Source organism: Oncorhynchus clarkii, chromosome 2 (assembly GCF_045791955.1).
Source record: "Oncorhynchus clarkii lewisi isolate Uvic-CL-2024 chromosome 2, UVic_Ocla_1.0, whole genome shotgun sequence".
Taxonomy (NCBI): domain Eukaryota; kingdom Metazoa; phylum Chordata; class Actinopteri; order Salmoniformes; family Salmonidae; genus Oncorhynchus; species Oncorhynchus clarkii.
Genome location: NC_092148.1, coordinates 43,819,316 through 43,838,172, shown reverse-complemented (window position 1 = coordinate 43,838,172; position 18,857 = coordinate 43,819,316). Strand labels below are relative to the sequence as shown.

Sequence of the window (18,857 nt, the reverse complement as noted above, 5' to 3'; positions counted from 1 at the left end):
AACTCTGTTGTTGTACGTGTCAAACTGCTTTGCTTTATCTTGGCCAGGTCACAATTGTAAATGAGAACTTGTTCTCAACTTGCCTACCTGGTTAAATAAAGGTGAAATAAATCAATCATTTTTTTATTGTTGTGTCTTACCACGGTTAAAATCTCTTCTCATACAAACCACAGTGAAGCTGTACACACGGTTATTAATTACTCACCCAGGGGGAAGTTCACCCTAGAGCCGCAGGGAAATACACCTATAAAAGAGGAACATTATGTAAGAGAAGGACCCTTGGACTGGCCATTTGGCAACCCTGGATGTTTATGGAGTGTGGCTCCAGGGGGAGGATGGGCATGTCGTACCTATCAGGAGGTTCTTTTGTCTTAGCTTTGACAACCTGTAGGTGCTTTTCCTTCTCTGTTTTAAATAAACAGGGTACATGTATAGGCAGTATTAAATGTAAAAATAACATCAAGTGCACCATCAAGTTGGTACCCTATATCTATTCCTTTATGTCAAGGTTCTTCTGTAAAAAGATAAGCATGTCAACATTCTCTTAGGCAAGACGAGAACGGCTTGCACTGACAATGTCCCCTGCGATGGAGAAAACGCTCTCAATTGCAACAGAGGTTCTCGGGACACTGAGCCACTGTTGTGCAAGTTTTGCAACATGGTGGAACTTTGACTGGTTTGTTTTCCACCACACAAAAGGATCCACGTGAAGGCAATCTGCTGCCTTGTATGAGGTGACCTCCTACTCAATAACTTTGGAAAGGGCTTGGTCTGCTCCTCTGAAAAGCTCCCCAAATAACTCTGACATGGCAATCTTCTTTTGAGGATAACGAGGATGGATTTTCTTCCTCTGTGGATGGCCCTGCTTGCACTGCTTGAAACTGCAAGAATAATGGCAAACTTATTATTATTATTATTAAGTGTAAGTGACACATCTCATCAAAAAAACATCTCATCACATTTTAAAACACATGATAAAAACAATAAACTATATCATGAAAAATCATTTAAAAATATATCAAATACCTGATGTTCATGCTCCACAATTTGATTGAGATCCATGTAGACGCAGTAGGCTGACAAGAATTTAAACCTTGGATCAAGGTGCTGTAGCTCTGTGAAGGTAGTCTAGAAGATTTGGGTCTGTGTATCTTCTATCAAAGTCCTGGGTGATGGCTACTGGGCCTCACTGATTACACTGTCCTCAGGACCTGGTGCCATGGATTTGAGAATCATTGTCTTTAGAGGAAGAATCATTGACGAGGTGGGACTTTTTTCACGACTCGAGAGCTGTCATTGTGTTCAGGGGGTTGAGTAGCTGAAGGTGCTTCTACACCTGCATTGCTTGCTGTTTGGGGTTTTAGGCTGGATTTTTGTATAGCACTTTGTGACATCCAGCTGATGTGAGAAGGGCTTTATAAATAAATTTGATTGATTGAATGAGTTCTTCTGCCAGCTTCAGTTCACTGTCAGTCAGCAAGGCTATGTCTTTGACCGAATTCTTCACAGCCTTGTCCAATACAGCAGAGTAGCTGGCCGGTTGCTGTTCCACATAACATTCCAGCATGTCGTGTATGGTATTCCAACGGGTTGTGGCATCATGGATTCATTTGTGTTTTGGTGTATCTAGCATCTCTTGCTTGACTGTCTCAACTTGGTGAGCGGTGGTGCTTTTGATGAAAAAAAGTAACCACTTTTCTGACCTTCCCCAGGAGGTGGTACACTGCCTTGAGAGAGACGGCCCTCTTGCCTGCGAGGTTCAGGATGTGTGCAAAACATCCAATGTGGGGCCCAAACCCATCAGCTTCACGGATAGCATTCACAATGTTTTGTGAGTTATCTGTAGTGGCTGGGATTGTGATATTTGGTAGGATACATGGCAAGCTTGGCTTCCTCTCGTGCACAGTTTGACATTACGGCCAGTTTGCTTGAGTTGCTCAACTTTAATTATTCTCTTCGGTTTGAGGCATTGGGAAATATTAATGGCATTGAGCAATATAGATGATGTTTTCCTTAGTTTACCTACATTGCAGAGAAACCAGAGTTCACTCTGCTCTATAGCAGATAGAAAAAACTATTGGACCTCCTTAACAAAGCGTTATTCCTTCTTGATTAACTGGGTAGACATGAGAAACTTCAAAGACACAAACTAATGCATCTTAAATGCATCCAAAAGGGCAAAGAGCTCTGGGAAGGAGATTAGCTAGCAACCTTACCTTCACCAAGAGGACATAAAGAAACAGCTTAGGTACAGTTGAAGTTTACATACACCTTAGCCAAATACATTCAAACTCAGTTTTTCACAACTCCTGACACGTAATCCTAGTAAGAATTCCCTGTCTTAGGTCAGTTAGGATCACCACTCTATTATAAGAATGTGAAATGTCAGAATAATAGCAGAGAATGATTTATTTCAGCTTTAATTATTTCATCACATTCCCAGTGGGTCTGAAGTTTACATACACTCAATTAGTATTTGGTGGCATTGTCTTTAAATTGTTTAACTTGGGCCAAATGTTTCGGGTAGCCTTCCACAAGCTTCCCACAGTAAGTTGGGTGAATTTTGGCCCATTCCTCCTGACAAAGCTGGTGAAACTGAGTCAGGTTTGTAGGCCTCCTTGTTCCCTCATGCTTTTTCAGTTCTGCCCACACATTTTCTATGGGATTGAAGTCAGGGCTTTGTGTATGCAACTCCAATACCTTGACTTTGTTGTTCTTAAGCCATTTTGCCACAATTTTGGAAGTATGCTTGGGGTCATTGTCCATTTGGAAGACCCATTTGCGACCAAGCTTTAACTTCCTGACTGATGTCTTGATGTTGCTTCAATATATCCACATATTTTTTTTCCTCCTCATAATGCCATCTATTTTGTGAAGTGCACCGGCCCCTCCTGCAGCAAAGCACCCCCACAACATGATGCTGCCACCCCCGTGCTTCATGGTTGGGATGGTGTTCTTCGGGTTGCAAGCCTCCCCCTTTTTCCTCCCAACATAATGATGGTCATTATGGCAAAATAGTTATATTTTTGTTTCATCAGACCAGAGGACATTTCTCCATATATAGATATTTGTCCCCATGTGCAGTTGCCATCCATGGTCTGGCTTTTTTAAGACGATTTTGGAGCAGTGGCTTCTTCCTTGCTGAGCGGCCTCTCAGGTTACGTCAATATAGTCAATATGTCAATAATATCGTTTTACTGTGGAGATAGATACTTTTGTACCTGTTTCCTCCAGCATCTTCAATGTCCTTTTGCTGTTGTTCTGGGATTGATTTGCCCCTTTTGCAACAAAGTACATTCATCTCTAGGAGGCAGAATGCGTCTCCTTCCTGAGATGGCTGCGTGGGTCCCATGATGTTTATACTTGCGTACTATTGTTTGTACAGATGAACGTGGTACCTTCCTACAATTGTTTCTCTGAGGTCTTGGCTGATTTATTTTGGTTTTCCCATGATGTCAAGCAAAGAGGCACTGAGTTTGAAGGTAGGCCTTGAAATACATCTGCAGGTACACCTCCAATTGACCCCCCCCCGCAGCTTTACACAGCTGATTCAAATAATCTATGCTTGATAATGAGTTGGTTATTTGAATCAGCTGTCTAGTGCTAGGGAATAAACATAAACATGCACCCATGGGGGACCCCAGGACCGAGTTTGGGAAACCCTGCTCTCTACACTATACTTGCTTATTTTGTCACATTAACTTAAATTAGGCGAACTATTAGAATTTAGCAACCAGGAAATGACGGAGCAATTTCTTCATAGTGCATCTTTAAAATCCTTCTTTAATCTGTCTTCTCCCCTTCATCTACACTGATTGAAGTGGATTTAACAAGTGACATCAATAAGTGACCATAGCTTTCACCTGGATTCCCCTGTCATGGAAAGAGCAGGTGTTGATGTTTTGTACACAGTGTAGTATGCCCTGTATTCAGGGTTGTCGGCTATCTGTGTTTTTGTATATCTTTCCCCAAGTGCCACTCCACGGGTTCCCCCATGCTCGGTGTGATGGTGGCTTCGCTAAGGTATTTGTTGTGATTATGAGATGTAAAGTAACTTATTGCTTTGTACTCAAAGCCATTTAAAGTATTGATTGAGTAGAGTGCAAGTCACCATCCGGGTAGTCTCATTCTATTGGTAACTTTATAAAGGGGAGGGAAAAAATTCCGGGAGAGGGTCCCTTCAGACAGACAACTCTCCCAACAAATCACAAGTTTAGCATCAACGTAGAAATCATGCAAAACTACAAATCCCTGCAAGTCCTGCATGTCATCTCCAGCTGACACCTTTGCAAAACAGTATTGTGTCAATTTAATACTTGCACAAGACAGTTTGAATTGACACAGAACTGTCCATTTTAAAGAAATGTATTCAGTAAACCCCTGCCTTAGCCGCTAGGAGAATATCTAAAGCCAATCTATTTTTGTAAGACCATGGTAAGCATAGCCACAAGTTAAGCAATTCATTCTTCCAGTAGCAAGAGCATTACCAATTATTTCTTGAATGGAATCAAGCATGTTGTCATGCCATAAACGGGAATTAATGCAGAGAACTTTTGCCGGGCCAGCTACAATGGTCCTCCTATACATGGTCTGTCCAAGAGTAAGCAGAGTGCCCCTACTGGGTTGTAGGGAGTAACATATTTTTCTGGCTTTGCTGCTTGGTTACAGTGAGAGGTGTGGATCCAGGTGTCTTTCCCTAAGCACTTTACCTGAACATATTTTTGCAAATGTATTTTTCAGAACACCATTGTAGCATTCTACGAGTCCAGAAATGTTGAGGTTGAAATGGCACATGCAAATTCCTCTTAACTTGCATCATGTCACACAGTTTCTTCCTCTTTGAGGTGAAATGTGTTCCCCTATCGCTATCTAAACATTGTGGTATACCGAATCGTGGAACAAAGTCTTATGACAGGCACTTAGCCACAGTCTTTGCTTCCTCATATGATGTGGGAAAGGATTCAATCCATTTGGAGTAGCTGTCAACCATAACCAAAATATATGTTTTTATTTTACAGGCAAGTATGTAAACAAAATCAATTTGCTTTCTACAAAAAGGGCCCCAGGGGACTGGTAGGCTTGACAAAGAAGTCAGTACTTGCTTTCCTGCATTGTGATCTTGTTGTAAAGCATTTAAAAGATTCTCTATACCTGGTTTAAATCGTTTTTTTCAGTATATTTCTCATCAGGAGAACTTACACGTGTGAGAGAATACAGTATACGGCATGTGTCAAAAAGTGATTGATGATCTATTTTTAGTGTCACATGTTAATGCACTTTTATGGACATTCTGTCCGGATGTTCTCACGCTGTTGAGTAAGTGCTTATGTAACATGATAGTGGAGCTGTTTTGGATAGAGCAAATGTTTGCAAGAAAAATGTCCTGGTGATTGAGAAAATGTGAAACAGTTGGGAAATTTTGTAGTGAACTTATGGATCTGCTGTGTATCTTGTGACCCCTTGTATATGAAAAAGTAATTTCCGGGGTAGGTCTGTCTGAGTATAATTAAGACCTGTGAACACTACGAGTGGCAAGAAACCTCAAGAGAGAGAAACTACATAAAGCATGGCTCCTAGACCAATTGTGCCGAATTCAATAGCTCAAATGCCACCAAATCTGTTAGTTCGTATGTATTTTCAAAAGCATGCAGTGGTCAACTATTTTGTGCCTGTCTTTAGCTTTAGGTGGGGAGATTATTTTAAAGCGCTTGATATGATGAAACAAGTACAGTGGTTTTTCGTGAACATTTGATGATGGGCCCTTCTGTCCTCAAGACATAACTTGGGCTTAAAGGCAAGAAGGTTGATCTATCATGGAAAAGAAAACATACGAAACCTGGAAGGCCCTGGAGATCCGTCATGAAAGAGACATTGTCTGACGTGCTCACAGCTTGAGGACGGGGATTTAGAGACTGGTGGGGGTGTTGGTTTACAATAGACCCTTCTCAAGGCCTTTTTCTCTAAGAAAGGAATTCAAAAATATATATAAATATAAACGTGTTATGGAGTATTGTTCAATAATAATGTGGAACCGCATTTCTGTACTGAAGATCTTAAACTAAAAGTGTGTGTGTGTGTGGGGCGCATGGTGTTCAGTTATACTCAGAGAGAAACTTACCGAAATAATAATAATAATAATAATAATCATTATTATTATTTTGTTACAGGTGAGACATACCCAGAAATGTCAACGTCTTGTCAAGTGCTCAAATCTGTACAATCTGCCACATGTACATGTGGCTGCTGTACAGATTTGAGCACTTGACAAGACACAGTAGCTCCAACTTACAAGAATGTGTTTACAAGACAGTGATGAAAACAGTTTTATATGAGCGCTAATTCAAACATACAATGATATATATATTTGATACAATTACCCATTCAAAACTGTTACAAAATCACTTCTCATTGTTTACATTTCAAGGTTTCACAAACATAAAACAACTATCTAATTAATGTTTCTTGAACCAACACACTGTTGAGTTTCCTATTTACTAAAGAATAGTCATTAAGACAACATAAAGAGTTGTAATATAATCTGTATACATGTCATTCTATACTGAAAACAGGTACATTCTGAAAGATTATGATGTTGAAGTGATAACACATGTTTTTATTCAGCTCTCAATTTAGGATAATGCTGTATATTTTATACTTTACTTAAATTGTATTATTTATATAATATAATTATTTATATATTTATATAATCCACTACCGAGCAATGTAAACAGATGTGGAATTAATCCTTCATCCAGAGTATTAATAGACATGATCAGATCCTCTTTCCTATTCAGGCATCATATAATGCACAGCAATAAGCACAGCAATAAAACAATGAAAACCTTAACATGACTACTGTCAATGTCATTATTTTTGTCACCATCCATCAATGGTTGAATTGCGTTCTTTTTCTTTGTACATGCCCCCGAGCTTCCAATGGCTGGAGCCAAGCAACAGGGTAAATGAAAAAGACCCAAATAAAATGTATGTGAGAAGATGTGGTCAAAGTATCAAACTTTGCTGGTTTATTTTAATTTTTACATTTTTGTTGTGTTAAAACAATCAGGTCTTTGCAACATTTGCCATAACTAGTAAGCCTTACATCCTGGATGTATATGTGCTATAAAATATGCACCTGGGAACACATGTCCTTCGAAGTGATTGTGGACTACAGGACAAGGAGGACCGAGCACATCCCCATTCTCATCAACGGGGCTGTAGTGGAGCAGGTTGAGAGCTTCAAGTTCCTTGGTCTCCACATCACCAACAAACTAGAATGGTCCAAACACACCAAGACAGTCGTGAAGAGGGCATGACAAAGCCCATTCCCCCTCAGGAAATTCAAAAGATTTGGCAAGGGTCCTCAGATCCTCAAAGGGTTCTACAGTTGCAACATCGAGAGCATTCTGACTGGTTGCATCACTGCCTGGTACGGCAGTTGCTCTGCCTCTTTTACGCTGCTGCTACTCTCTGTTTATCATATATGCATAGTCACTTTAACTATACATTCATGTACATACTACATCAATTGGCCCGACCAACCAGTGCCCCTGCACATTGGCTAACTGGGCTATCTGCATTGTGTCCCGCCACCCCCTCTTTTACGCTACTGCTACTCTGTTCATCATATATCACTTTGACCATATCTACATGTACATACTACCTCAATCAGCCTGACTAACCGGTGCCTGTATGTAGCCTCGCTACTGTATATAGACTCACTACTGTTATTTTTCACTGTCTTTTTTACTGTTTTTATTTCTTTACCTACCTATTGTTCACCCAATACATTTTTTTTGCACTGTTGGTTAGAGCCTGTAAGTAAGCATTTCACTGTAAGGTCTACTATACCTGTTGTATTCAGCGCACATGTCAAATCAAATCAAAGTTTATTTGTCATCTACAATAACCATTAGATGTTCGAGTCGGAGTTATCATACACAGTCTCAGGGATTGCTAGCTCTGGAAATGATTTTGGTTTGTACAGAGATACCGAGTTAGGTAAATAAGCTCTTTGCCCCTTACTTGTGTAATCATCTCCAAGCTTCTCTAAACATTGATGTTTTGGTGTCACTAGGATCATTCAGACTGCTGAATCAGGTCTGTTACAACTTGCTTTCAAAACCTTTAAAATAGTTTTTGAAACCATTCAGTCCTGGATGTAATCATATTTAACACGTATTGCTTGTTACAGAAGACTACTGTTGTACATTGAATAGCCATTCATCCCTGTTACACCATGATGTGATGGTTCTCTATGTCTATACATGTTTATAATCCACAATGTGAATAGTGGTTTCCATATAGTTATTACCCCCTAAACAGGAATATGAAATACCTTTTGATCTTTACCTGTTTTTAATACCTGTTTTTTATACCTTTATGATCTTTCTTTCACTATTACTTTAAGGTTCTAATCCCCCTCCTTCAAAATCCCCACTGTGAACAAATATTTTTTTATTTTAAAATTAAAATGTAAAAAATTAAATTACAATATATTTTTGGGCATTTAAAAAAATAAAAATATTTAACAATCTGCAAAACATGACACATGTCCCTGTTATTCCATCCACCTAACCAAAACATCAAGTTACATGGGGGCACCTTCCCTCCCCAACACATGAACACCCCCCTCCCTTAGCTTCACTGATTGACAACAAAAAAAGAAACAGAATGACCTTCACATTCCATGCTAGAAAATAAATTATTAAAACACAAAAACAAATAATAATAATACATTAATGAAGACAGTAGTAATGAGGCAGCTAAGGTGACGCCTCTAGAAACTACTGAAAGGCCCCCCAGACATCAGTAAATTCAAAGGGTTTATTACATAAATTGTATGTTATTTTTTTCAGATGGAATATAGGAAGATAGTTATTTTAGCCACATCTACTTGCTTGGTGGAATGTCACTCTTCCATATAATAGCTGTGCATTTATTGGCTGCAATAACTGCCAATTTAATTAATCTGGTTTTGCTACCAATATTAACTGGTAGAACAGTCATCTCCATGAAGAATAAGGGAAGGATATAGCGGTACCGTCATATTAGTGACCTGTGATAAGATCTGAATAATGTCTTACCAATAATTGCATAGTTCAGGGCAGGACAAAAACATATGCATACGTGTGCCCACTCCCGTTTTACACCTTGGGCAAAATGTTGAATATTTAGAATTGATCTTATACAGACTCTATGGTGTAAAGTATTGAATTGCATCAACTTGTTTCTCGTGTTAAATGACAGACGCTGAGCATCTTAAAAGAGCTTTCCCCATTTTTATCCTCAACAATGAGACCAAGGTCATCATGCCACTTTATGCAAGCCTTCAGAGCTTCATCGTTCCCTAACAGTGCTTGAAGACCAGAGTAATTCATTAGGGATGTTCCTTAACCGCTGGATCCGGGTACCTTTAAACATTACAGTACTGCAGAATTTCACTAACTGCTCACCCAAGGCACCTACCTCAGGAAGCCTTTCAAAAGGGAGAGATACAGAATCATTGTTTGAACTATTCAGAAAACTTAGTAGTGGACATTCCATCAGTCCTGAAAGAGAAAATAAACATGTACTGTAGCATAGTGAAAACTAATCTTAATTTGTCTTAAAAATGCAATATTCTATACTACTATGCCTATGTACGTCCCTCTCTTTTTCAATTGAGTTGCTGCATTTTGGGCAGGAAGCCTTGATGAAACCATGCATATGCATAATCATACTGGAGACACATCAGATGGGGGCAGCAGTTGGCCTAGTGGTTAGAGGCAGGTAGCCTAGTGGTTAGAGGCAGGTAGCCTAGTGGTTAGAGCGTTGGGTCAGTCACCGATAGGTTTCTGGATTGAATCCCCGAGCTGATAAGGTAAAAATCTGTCATTCTGCCACTGTTCCCTAGTAGGCTGTCACTGTCAATAAGAATTTGTTCTTAACTTGCCTAGTTAAATAAAGGTTACATATAAAAATACAGTGTTGCGTTAAGCAAAATAGGTACCCTCTAAAGTAAACAATCCCAGAGCCCTTTTCTTGTAATCTTTTTGTCTAGACCTGTTGCCTTGACGTATGGCTTGTGTTCTGTACCTTCTGTCCCTGGGTCATCAACTAGTCAAACTATGAAACCTGTTGTATAACAAATCTGCTAGGGCCTTCAAAAAGTTGGTGCTGGCTTATCAGCTCGTTTCTCCACAGCCCTTGTACTAAAAACATTTGGATCTACTCACTTCAATTGTGGACAGTGTTCCACGTAAAGGAAACAGATGATTGTTTCAGATGACATTACCTTCTTACTTAAATCACTGGGCTTACTCAACTTCTATCGAATTGAGAAGTAATAATCAAAATGTATCTTATTCAATTATTCATACCTCTGTTCCAAAGTTTCCCCACTGTGTCCCTTACAGCCTGTTTGAGTTAGGGGAGTACCACTCACTTTCACTGGCGGCTTATCTATGGGTCCACAGGAAGATTTTATTAACCCAAACACCAGCCTTTAATTGAATATCAGTCCCAAGGCTCAATCACTCTGTTCACTTAGGCACATAATAAAACCAAACAATAGCAACCAAATGCTTTTCACACTTGTATTCGTCATGTGACTTTGTATTGAAACCTTAGCTTTTTCAAATTACTAAAATATTTCATTAATAGAGTGCTATCTGGATGCTATTAACATATTACCATGAATCTTTCCATTTTACTTTCTTTATCAATGTCTTGGTTAATTTCACTAGTCTCCATGTCAGTTTCCTTCAACTAGGACCCCCTTCTATTCTTCCCAGGGGCGCAACATTCTGAAATTACATTTTTGTCCCCCCCAGTTTTATCATTACAATGTGATACAAAAAGCAGCACAGGGTGCTTTAGGAAAGTTGAGCTTAGTTCAGTGTGTATGTGTTGTGCTCTTTCATTGAGTTGTAAAAGCAAGCAGAACATAAACTGGCTACTCTTTAATTGACTGATGTAGCTTGCAAGGTAACTGCTGTTCACCTTAACAAAAACGTATGTGTTTATTCACAGTGTTGAGCTAGTATTGTAACTGATATGTAACATTCGCTAATGTTTCATTCCCTCTCGAGTGAGGGGAATGAATAAGCTACGCTAGCTAGTACCTGCCACAGCCAGGTCAGCTCTAGCCTCTTGTTATTATCCGTCAGATAGCGAGCGATATGAGGTGGCTTTATTAGTATCTAACAGCTGTTTGTGTGGAAAAGTTTTGTAGCCTTTGTTGTCCCGTTTCTGAAGTAAATTAACTTTGCTAGATTTCGCCAGTTGATGTACCGTTAGAGAGAGCTGGCCAAAAGTTGGCTAACAGTAGTTATTTTCTGAATCAAACGATGAAACCATTGGCCAATTTTTCAAGATTGCTATTCTGATGTTTTTTCAGTGCAATGTGAGTTATATTAGTCAGTATGTCAGTGTAACGTTATTGATCTGTCAGTATCCCTAGCTAATTCTCTACTTTTCACACTGACAGTAATACACAGCTCTAATGTTACAGGCTTCACTGTCATGGTGCAGTGTAGAAGTCTGCCTGTGACTGATTTCTTCATCCCACTCCCGCCTGCACCCGCTGGTTCTGTCCTAATCCCACCCTCTTCCCACAAGAATTGGTCCCAAACGCAACAGCAGTGTTGCAAAGTTATTTTAGGCGCAGCTCACTTACCAGCCATGTTCCCAACAATAGGCAATATCAAATGCGCAAAAATAACTTTTTCTTATGTTTAATTACCAGAGATTCTCACATGGCCCTTATATTATATTACTGGGCTATATCAGCCAATATGCTAAATAAAAAAACTACACTATGAAACAAAGAAATTATAAAAGAATGATAGTAAAAAGTTTGGAACCTTAAATGGAATTCTGGGGAAAAAAGTCAACTCGGCTCCTTCATTTATTGAATCAGATGGCTCATTCATCACAAAGCCCACTGATATTGCAAACTACTTTAATGACGTTTTCATTGGAAAGATAAGCAAACTTAGGGATGACATGCCAGCAACAAACACTGACACTACACATCCAAGTATATTGGACCAAGTTATGAAAGACAAGAATTGTACTTTTGAATTCTGTAAAGTCAGTGTGGAAGAGGTGAAAAAAGTATTGCTGTCTATCAACAATGACAAGCCACCAGGGTCTGACAATCTAGATGGAAAATTACTGAGGATAATAGCAGACAATATTGCCACATCTTCAATTTAAGTCTACTAGAGTGTGTGCCCTCAGGCCTGGAGGGAAGTTAAAGTCATTCAGACCAGAGAATCTTGTTTCTCATGGTTAGTCTTTAGGTTCCTTTTGCCAAACTCCAAGCAGGCTGTCAATTGCCTTTTACTGAGCAGTGGCTTCCGTCTGTCCACTCCACCATAAAGGCCCAATTGGTGGAGATGCAGAGATGGTTGTCCTTCTGGAAGGTTCTGCCATCTCCAGAGAGGAACTCTGGAGCGCTGTCAGTGACCATTGGGTTTTTGGTCACCTCCCTGACCAAGGCCCTTCTCCCCCGATTGGCCGGGCCAGCTCTAGGAAGAGTCTTGGTGGTTCCAAACTTCCTCCATTTAAGAATGATGGAGGCCACTGTGTTCTTGGGGACCTTCAATGCTGCAGAAATATTTTGGTACCCTTCCCCAGATCTGTGCCTCAACACAATCCTGTCTCGGAACTCTACGGACAATTCCTTTGACCTCATGGCTTGGTTTTTGCTCTGACATGCACTGTCAACGGTGCAACCTTATATAGACAGGTGTGTGTCCAATCAATTTAATTTAGCAAAGGTGGACTCCAAGTTGTAGAAATATCAAGGACGAGCAATGGAAACAGGATGCACCGGAGCCCAATTTCGAGTCTGATAGCAAAGGGTCTGAATACTTACACTACCTTTCAAAAGTTTGGGGTCACTTAGAAATGTCCTTGTTTTTGAAAGAAAAGCACATTTCTTGTCCATTAACGTCAAATTAATCATAAATACAGTGTAGACAGTCATTTGCAACATTAACAATTGTAGCTGAAAATAACAGATTTTTATGGAATATCTACATAGGCATACAGAGGCCCATTATCAGCAACCATCACTCCTGTGTTCCAATGGCATGTTGTGTTAGCTCATCCAAGTTTATCATTTTAAAAGGCTAATTGATCATTAGAAAACCCTTTTAGAATTATGTTAGCACAGCTGAAAACTGTTGTTCTGATCAAAGATGCAACAAAACTGGCCATCTTTAGACTAGTTGAGTATCTGGAGCATCAGCATTTGTGGGTTCATTTACAGGCTCAAAATGGCCAGAAACAAAGACCTTTCTTCTGAAACTCATCAGTCTATTCTTGTTCTGAGAAATGAAGGTTATTCCATGTGAGAAATTGCCAAGAAACTGAAGATCTGGTACAACGCTGTGTACTACTCCCTTCACAGAACAGCGCAAATGGGCTCTTACCAGAATAGAAAGAGTGGGAGGCCCTAGTGCACAACTGAGCAAGAGGACAAGAACATTAGTGTCTAGTTTGAGAAACCGATGCATCACAAGTCCTCAACTGGCAGCATCATTAAATAGTCCCTGCAAAACACCAGTCTCAACGTCAACAGTGAGGAGGCGACTCCGGGATGCTTGGGGCTTTTGTGGTCAGAGGGATGTCTGGGACCAAATGAGCGTAACGGATGGAAAAAGTCAAGTCACTCATCTGGGTCACGGCACCAAAGGTTATGGAAAACTCAATCGAAAGATTAAGGCAGAGACTATTTAATTATATAATAGAAAAATCTTTAATCATGCAGCTGCGAGAATGAGATCTCTGATTTCACAGGTAAGAAGTCGAAGAGTAAATGGTTACATGTCCCTTATATAGTGGGAGGTGATAATACAATCATGTTGTTTACACAATAGTTATTTTATACAAGCAACAGGACCAGAACACACAGGTCCAGGCCTTCTGTTAGTGTGCAGACATACCAGCTAGCTGGGGGAGGGATTCTGCTACAGAGAGGGGGCAAGGATACTGGGCAGCTGGGAAGCCACTTGGCGAAACGTTACGTATGAAGCTCCCTCCTTCCGTACCAAAAGGGCCTCTCCGTTTCGACTCTCATCCGTCACCAGCTTCAAGAAGTTCTTGGCTACCTCAGAGACTCTGAAATGAAACATGTGACAACACGTCCTTAGCATACTGTAAAACAGATCAACCCGCTCCGCTCTTCTCTACCTAGCAGTGAGCACGGAGCACACACCTGCCTACAGGTTGCAGCACTGACAAGCCCCTGTTGTTACTAGTGAATTCTCTGGAGTGTATGGGTAATGGAGTAATATTCTGGGTTGTTATAAGTTGACTGTCTTATACACCATGCAAGGTATTAACGTCTATTTGTTTGTGGGATGCGATTTTGTAGCATACTGTCATTGGGTAAATCACCACAACACTGTAGTTTAGTAGGTAGTGAGTTAACTGCTCTAAATGTGTAGTGTTCATCGTAAGTGTGTGTGCTTCTGTGCTATAGTAGGCTACATGGGGTGGGGGTAACGAATCGAACACTGCCCATCTAATGAAAGGGGCTGGGGAGGACAGACTCACTCAAGCACACCAAACTGTTCCAGTAGTTTCTCTGCCACTCCCCTCAGACCTGCGAACTGTCCCGCAGTCTCCTCTGAACTCATGGAGGAGAGGATGGCGGTTTGGACGAAAGCAGGGCAGAGGACATTAATTCGCACCCCGTAGTCACACAAACGGGAGACATCCTGTCAGAAAACACACACAAGCATCATGTTTACTGTCCACTGACACAGGGAACCTAAATTGAGCATGAGGAACTAACGTTCAGCTATTATTTTTGTTGTGGTTTTCCTGTACAAATTACCAAATACCCTGCTACCACGTTCTCTCACAGTTACAATGCAAATGCAACAGATAGCAAAAAAAGGAAATGGCATTTTTGTCACCCTGGTTGTCTGTGCTGCAGAGATATAAGCAATCCTCTTTCTGATCTGATGTCTGCTTTTACTCAGACACTTAAGTGCTCTGAAGGATCTAAATCAAACCTGTGTTGCATCCCAAATGGCACTCTATTGTGCACTACTTTTGACCAGGGCCCATAGGGACGCCACATTTGGGACAACTCATAATTGTGCGCGTTAGTCTAATAATCTACATACTCTGGCTCTTTGGAATCAATTGACTTCACACAGTGCATGACCAAAATAAGTATGAAGTCACACTGAGCAATTGTCAATGCCCCCATGCCTAGAACCCTGAGTTTTTCCTGACCATGTGGCCCTCGTTAGAACCTATTACTGTAGAAACTCCTGGTCATATGCTTTTCCCAATCCTCCTGCCTTTAGAAACCTATGAGCAGTGTCTAACCCCCGGGAAGAGAGAAATGCTGATGAAGGCTGTTGTCGAAACATCCGTTGGTCTTTAGCAGCTGCAGAGGTCAAACTGAGTGGAGCACACCAATTCCTGATTCTAAGAGGGACATACCGCCATAGCCCGACTGAACCCCACCACCCCGTGTTTGGTGGCTGTGTAGATGGGAGCAGTCAGCAGAGGACCCAGACCTATGGAAAGGCAAAGAAACATTTCAGTCAGATGTCAGAACAGAAGATACAAGGCCTGCATTCCAAATGGCACACTATTCCCTATTTAGTGCACTACTTTTGACCAGGGCCCATAGGACTCTAGTCAAAAGTTGTGCACTTAATATTCACTATAATTTTGGAACAGAGTGCCATTTGTGTATCGGGAGTCAGCCAAGGAACTCTATAATTGTCATTATAATAACTGAAGTGAAAAGTAACTGACGTGGAAGTAAATCAAATGGACACTGCACCTGCCATAGACGCTATGTTGATGATGACGCCTCCCTGCCCTCTGTTCTGCTTTTTCATGTGCTGGAGAGCCAGATATGTTCCTCTCACCACTCCATTCTGTAGGGCAGCACAGGATAATCATAACAGTACAGCAGCCAAAAGTGCTTAACATTATGGAATGGAAATAATCAGAACATTTTAAGAGAGTATTCCCAAAATAAAAACAAGATATAAAAATGTAAAAGTCATTAAACATTAAAAATAAGAAAAGAACTGCCATAAAACAATCATAGTCCTATAAAACAGAAGAGCAATGACAATACATATTCATACCAACCACTTAACATACTTTTCATAAATGTGTTTTCTATATGTATGGTGTGTATCTTACACAGAGAAGACAAGTTCTGTCATGTGTAATCTTATATACGAGCACGTCATTGCCAAAATATGACACATTTTCTGACTGCTCAGCTAACAACCAACATTGTTTTTCGCAAACAGCTTCCCTAAAAACTCAGAGTAAACTCTGTACTAAAACAACAGAAAAAAAATACTTCATCTTACGAGGTTTATAGACACACATTTCTCCCAGTTCGTCTCATCGACGATACCAGCGTTGTTGCAGACGATGTCTAAGCCCCCAAACGCCTCTACCGTTTTCTGAAAGGCATCTGTCAACAGAATAGAAATGTCACCATGAGTTGCAAAGTGAAGAAAAAGGTGCGAGGGAGTTACTTCTCACTTGTTATTTTGGGTGTGTTAGTAAATTCAATCTGGAGTGCCAGAGTGCGCTCAGGGCGTTCTTAAATTCAGAGCGTTGTTAGATTGTCCGGAAATTCCAAGCGTTTGTGACTGTAACTGTGCTGCTGAAAACAATTTAATTACGCTTTTTTTCCCAGACGTGTACTGACACCGGCCATATTCAACGGGTTTTGAGCGTTTGTAAATTCATCAGATGTTCGACGCTCTGGCACACTCCGACGAGAATGCTTTGAAATCGGAGTAGATAGCCAGAGCGAATTTACAAACGCACCCTTTAGTGAAGGGAAGTCCTTCCCGGTATTACTGTGTCAGAACTTTGTGTTGACAAAGATACTGTATATCAGCTTCATTTTGAATCTACGTAGTAATACATTGGAAACACTCTGTTGATTTTGAGGGTAAACAGTCCATACATTACATAAACTGTTCTGCTCCTTGAGGAATTAGTGTGCCTTAAAAAAAGCACAAAAGAATGCAGCATAGAAGGCAATCCACACGTTCAGCCTGGCTGTAGGCTTTACTGTAGTCTATATGACTGGAGTGTGTGTGTAAAGTAAAACCCAATTGCTGCTCAAAGTTCCTCAAGTATATATGCAACAAGATTTATAGATTGGAATAATTGTATTTTCCCCAGAGGAAACTTCAGTTGTGGCAAGTCGATAATTGTAGCCTAATATTTATCTTTGTTAATCAACATTATCTGAAATCACTACCAGTGTTGAGGTAATGATGAACAGAATGGATATGGACAGTTGTGGTTCTTTCCTTAAAGCGTTTACAAGTATTTTAATATGTTACTAAATGATAAAGCAGTCATGATTTACCTTTTAGTTGTTCCTCAGATTCAACGGTGCAGGTAAGAAACAGTGTTCTGTCTGGTCCATATTCTTTATCAAAGGCAGCCTTCAAATCCTTCCCCCCTGACTCATTTATATCCAACAGGGCTACCTAAACATACAGAACAACCAAAATATTACTTTTAATAAAGAAAATCATGGAACATCGAATAAATCTATTTTGATTACGTTTATTTATTTTAATATTAGAAGTCATTTACAAGACGTAACGCATATTGTAGCATGTATTCTGACAGTGAAAAACAAAACAACAGTTTCATTGACAACACTGACGCGGACTCTTACCTTTGCTCCTTTTTGCAAAAGAATTTCTGAGAAACCTTTACCCAAACCTTGCACCGCACCAGTCACTAAAGCCACTTTGCCATGTAACGCCATCACTGAAAGGTAGCCTGATAAGCAGAGAAGACGCGGTAACAAACTTATTCAAACTCACACAAGAACTAGACTTTTGACGTCGCGGAGAAACGTTCTAAAGTCAGCGCTGAGTCCATGTCAGAACTGATTTGACGATCAACATCCTTCAATGACGTCGGATCGTTGGTTGTAAGAATTGCGCACGCGCATTGTAGAACGGTGGGACACCTTCAGCAAAGACGGTACACTAGGAAGAGAGGCGAACACTGCTTCTGCAATAGAAATCCCCGATCACGTAGGCGATGACACGGCGAAGTTGGCTAGCAAAGGCCATGCGTAGGAACACTTCATTGGGTCTAACGGCCGTCTCGTGCCGAACTGCGCATGTGTGAGCCGTCAAATCAAAAGCACTCCGACATAAAGTTGTTTTTTGACAAAAATAAAAACGTGTCAGTTTGTCACTTTCACGAGGTTGGAGTAATAATATGGTCAACTACTTAAGACATTGGCTCGAATCTAGGTTGTGCCTTTAGATTTCGAGAAAATTAATGACTAAATAAAACAATTGCATTTCTCTTACCCCAAACTCCGGCCTGGAATGTTTGGTCTGTTTCGCAAGCGTTTCCGGAAGTTTCGCGGTGTTGCGCCTCTGAGTTTAGAAACTCTGTGCCTTCAGGCTACAATTTTTGGGGGCGCTGTCCTTGGACCCTTAGTTATGGCTTACTAATAACCTATAGCTAATAATATTAGCATAATAGGCTGTATTATGTATTTTATGCAGACTGAAAGTAGCTGTTGAATCATTATGGAATGAAGAAAATACTGTATACGGGAGTCATACCTTATTTTTGTTTTGAGATCCTAGGTATGGATATTTCTATATATTATTTTGAAATTCACAAATCTTGATCTTCTTTCTCTCAAGTCCAACCTACAGCAATACATTCCTCCCTTTACAGTACCGACCCTTACAGAAACATAATACTGTAGTTGCATATTTGACCACTAGATGGGAGTAAATAATCATGTCATAAGTCTGTCAATGCTTCTTTTACTTCCTCCCTTTTCCTTAAAGAGCTCTGCTAGGAGCTCTCAC

At 40.3% G+C, this 18,857-nt stretch overlaps 1 protein-coding gene across 1 annotated transcript; it reads right to left on the bottom strand.

The window, feature by feature from the left end:
• Positions 1–13,726: 13,726 nt before the first annotated feature.
• LOC139368209 (15-hydroxyprostaglandin dehydrogenase [NAD(+)]) lies at positions 13,727–18,013 on the bottom strand. The gene is made up of 7 exons (XM_071106860.1): positions 17,690–18,013; positions 17,372–17,495; positions 16,350–16,456; positions 15,803–15,899; positions 15,454–15,530; positions 14,551–14,714; positions 13,727–14,112 (listed from the first exon to the last, which is right to left on the bottom strand). The coding sequence occupies exons 1-7, from the start codon at positions 17,780–17,782 to the stop codon at positions 13,962–13,964; spliced, it is 813 nt and encodes a 270-aa protein (XP_070962961.1). The 5' UTR covers positions 17,783–18,013; the 3' UTR covers positions 13,727–13,961.
• Positions 18,014–18,857: the final 844 nt, after the last annotated feature.